The sequence below is a fragment of the Alligator sinensis genome, unplaced genomic scaffold, assembly GCF_000455745.1.
Source record: "Alligator sinensis unplaced genomic scaffold, ASM45574v1 scaffold322_1, whole genome shotgun sequence".
Taxonomy (NCBI): domain Eukaryota; kingdom Metazoa; phylum Chordata; order Crocodylia; family Alligatoridae; genus Alligator; species Alligator sinensis.
This window is the reverse complement of record NW_005842154.1, coordinates 1,146,119-1,149,621: the sequence shown is the minus strand read 5'-3', so window position 1 is coordinate 1,149,621 and position 3,503 is coordinate 1,146,119. Positions and strand designations below refer to the sequence as shown.

Sequence of the window (3,503 nt, the reverse complement as noted above, 5' to 3'; positions counted from 1 at the left end):
GCATGTAGGACAGCTGGAGTAAAGGCAGGCAATCCAGGATGCAGCAACCCAACTGAAATGGGAATGACTTTACAGTCAGTCCTTTGCAAAGACCTGGAATGGGGATTGCAGTGACCTGTGATGCATTCAGTGGCCTTCTTTTTTTTGTTTGAAACCATTTAGAGTTGCTGGGTGCATCTACATGAGATATTTACTGCACGTGAGCCTACTAACACTGCACAGTAGTGCGGTGGTTACAAACCATGCTAATAGCCTACAGCGCAGCGTTATTAGGCACAATATGTGTCGCAAAAAAAAGTATGCTGGTGCTACTACATTTAGTTAGTACTTCATTAAACAAGTACTAAACTAAATGCACAAGAATTAAGGCATGTTAATGAATGTGTAGATGTGCCTGCTGAGTTTGAATGCACACCAGTCTTCGATGGCATGGCACAAATACTTTGATAGCATCCATACCTGGTGAGAAAGCAGGCTTCCCAGCTCCTGGCTCTGCCTGGCACCCTTCAGTGTACCATTGGGAGTGAGCAGAGATGCATGCAGAGCCACTCTGACCTCTTCTTTTTTCCTCCTAGAGCCATACACTGTTGGCTACAGCCAGTCCAGCCTGATCCATCTTGTGGGGCCGTCAGACTGCACTCTCCTTGGGTTCGTGCATGGAGGTGAGTAATTTGCTGGCCTCGCTGCAGTGTTGCATCAGACTGAGAGAAGGGTTCTGAGGTGTTACTGGGTCTAGCTTGCTGATTAGCTAGAAACCATGTGACAGGCTTGCTGTGCAGTGGCATCAAACCACCCTCCCACTAAGGTGCTCTTATAGACAAAGGGCAGTGGGAAAACCTGGAGTTGATTCTTTGGAGCATTGTAATGCCTGGGAATCCCAGTGGGGGTGGGACGTTGCTGTGATGGGTGCTGGGCTCTACTGTGGCTTTGCTTTGATAGCAGTGTAGGAGAGACTCCACAACTTCAAAGGCCCCCCACCTTCAAAACATGGGTTAGGGAAAGGAGACAAGATGAGCGCTAGTGAGTGCCCCCCCCTCCAGCTCAGGCTGTCTGTTCTCTGAAGGCTACGTAGCACCATCTATCTTCTGGTGGGATGGGGATGGGGACTGGTGTGGATGCCAGACAGGCTGAAGCCCAAGGAGAAGGTTTCAGCTTGAGATACCGCCTGTAACCAGGGTCAGGTTCTAGCCACCCTCTCTGGATGGTACTCCCCTTTCTAGAAGTCAGAAGCATACCGAAGCTGGTGAATGTGAACTCTGCACTCAGGGTAACAAAGGCACCCACCCCCATTAGTATTTGTCAGCTCAGGAGATGGCATGGCAGCTACTGAAATGTGCCAGTTCCAAGAAATGTATTCCTTGTGTTGCTGGTGAGAAAGGAGGCATTAAACACTGATATTCAGGGCTCTGATACCATTGTAGTAGCTTCTGTAGCATCTCTACTTATGTAGCAGTTGACAAGCCTGTAATTTGGACTGACATGATGCTCATGATATGTCATTGGCTCAATCTTCCCTAGATCTCCAGGGAGAGTACTGAATGGCTTCAATCTGTGTTTATACAATGTATAGATACAAGTAGCTGCTAATCTGACATCTAGCTTTTTAAAGTAGCTGAATTTTCTTGGGTTTTGTGAGTGACAATGTTAAGTTCTGCTCTGCTTTGCACAGCTAGTGAGAAAGTGCTGATTCACTTATTTTAGACAATCCAATCTTCTGCCCGAAATGAATACGCGCTAAATGCTTTATGGCCCAGTTTAAAGGGTAGCAGCCTACCAAGTAGAATTATCCAGCAGGGAAGAGTGACAGTAGGAAAACAACACTCTTCACTACTAAACTCTATGTGGACATGTTAATAAAGACCTTTAGGGACTGTTTGGACATCAGTGAGTTCCCAGGTTTGCTAGACCTTGCCCACAGAAAGCAGTGTTGGGCCTGCATAGTGATGGGGTGAAGTGCTTCTCTCATGAGTTGCAATGTGTAATGCATGCCTGGAGCAGTTGCAGGGCTGAACTCTCTCTTTACTTGCTTGAACTTCCCTAGACCAGCGGACTGCACCTCTGTCTCCATCTTAGAAAGCTGTGTTAGCTGCCTAGCAGGGGTGGTGACCCCAGGATGTCCTAGGACAGCAGAGCACTCCAGATGAGCCTTCTTTTCCGTGGCTGCTCAATTTACTTGCCCAGCGGTCCTGCTGCAGGAATTGCCTGGCTGTCTGGAGCCCTGTCGTGTTGGAGACTTATGTGAAATGCTGATGCTGGTTCCTGCTCACCTCACTGCTGCCTGGTGTGGAGGGTCTGGGCCAAACTTGATTGGGAGTACTAGGGGGATATGTTGGTTGAGGTCTTACTGGTGCAGCAGGAAACTCCAAGTCATGTTGCAACCAATGCACAGGTTAGGGATGGATTTCTTATTCATCTTTCACCCTTGTGAGGTTGATTCTCTGCCCCATGGGGTGGGACAATTACTCTGTGACCCTTTGGCCTTACCACCTGGTGAGCTGGAAATCCTTGATGTATCCATGTTTGGGTACACAAACAACCAGAGCCACCAGCTGAGGAGCTGCTGTGGCAAATTCTGGTCCCCCAAAGGCCCCTTCTGAGGTTTGTGTCTTGTTTTGGGAGCTACAAGCCAATTGTGTTTAAGACTAAAGCAAGAAACAGACATTGCTTTTGTCCCTGGACTAGGTGTGCCTGTGCATGTCTTGGAACAGAAATATCCTGGGATTAGCAGTACACACATTGTCTTTCTAATCGGGGTTTAGTGAGCAGCTGAATTCACTGCTGCTTTCTTCTGCTGAATCAATGATTCAGTCCCAGGATAGCTGTTCAGATCCAGGATAAACTTTTTTAGGATTTATTTTGGAACAGTAGACATGGATGGTCACACTTTGTCCTAGGATAAAATGGTTTATCCTGGGATAAAGGTGATGTCTGTTTGTAGCCTGACACACCATTAACATGGGGACTAGGTGTGCTGAAGCCTCTGGCAGCACATAGGGAGTAGGAGTTAGCTGGTAACTCTCCCTAGAATGATTGATTTCCTTGGGAGAGGAAAAGCCAGGGTGGAGGATCCCAGGAAGAGTAGGATATAAATCCCTATGTGCAGAGCGCCTTCAGAGGGGTATAACATGCATGATACCCCAGTGACACCCCCACTGGCCAAGGAAGCTGGTGCCTCCAGCAATTGTTGATCAGGTTATGCCCCTCATGGGGTTACATATGTAGGATCAGCGGTCTGTCTTCCACATTGCAGAATGCCCTCTCAATGGCCTAGCATGACACAAACTGTTCCACACTTTGTTGCAAGATGAAATGTCCAAATTCAAATATGACACATGCCTGGGCCAAGAAGTAGAAGAGGTGGAGGGCCTTGATACTGTGGCTTTTCAGCCACCATCTTGGCCTAACCCAGCAGGAAATAGGCCAAGCAGATTATGCTCTCCTTGGCTGGTCAGTAGGGACAGAGATGTATACAGTCTTGGAGAAGTCCAAGTACAGCGTACCAA

The 3,503-nt window shown here is 47.8% G+C and overlaps 1 protein-coding gene across 5 annotated transcripts in view; it reads left to right on the top strand.

Moving 5' to 3' along the window:
• Positions 1-3,503, top strand: part of ACOT7 (acyl-CoA thioesterase 7) — an 81,672-nt gene that overhangs the window by 38,468 nt on the left and 39,701 nt on the right. For all 5 annotated transcript variants that reach the window (XM_025206380.1, XM_025206379.1, XM_025206378.1 and 2 more), the window contains exon 6: positions 576-662. In XM_025206380.1, coding sequence (XP_025062165.1) covers positions 576-662 — 87 coding nt within the window. The remainder of the gene's footprint in view (positions 1-575; positions 663-3,503) is intronic.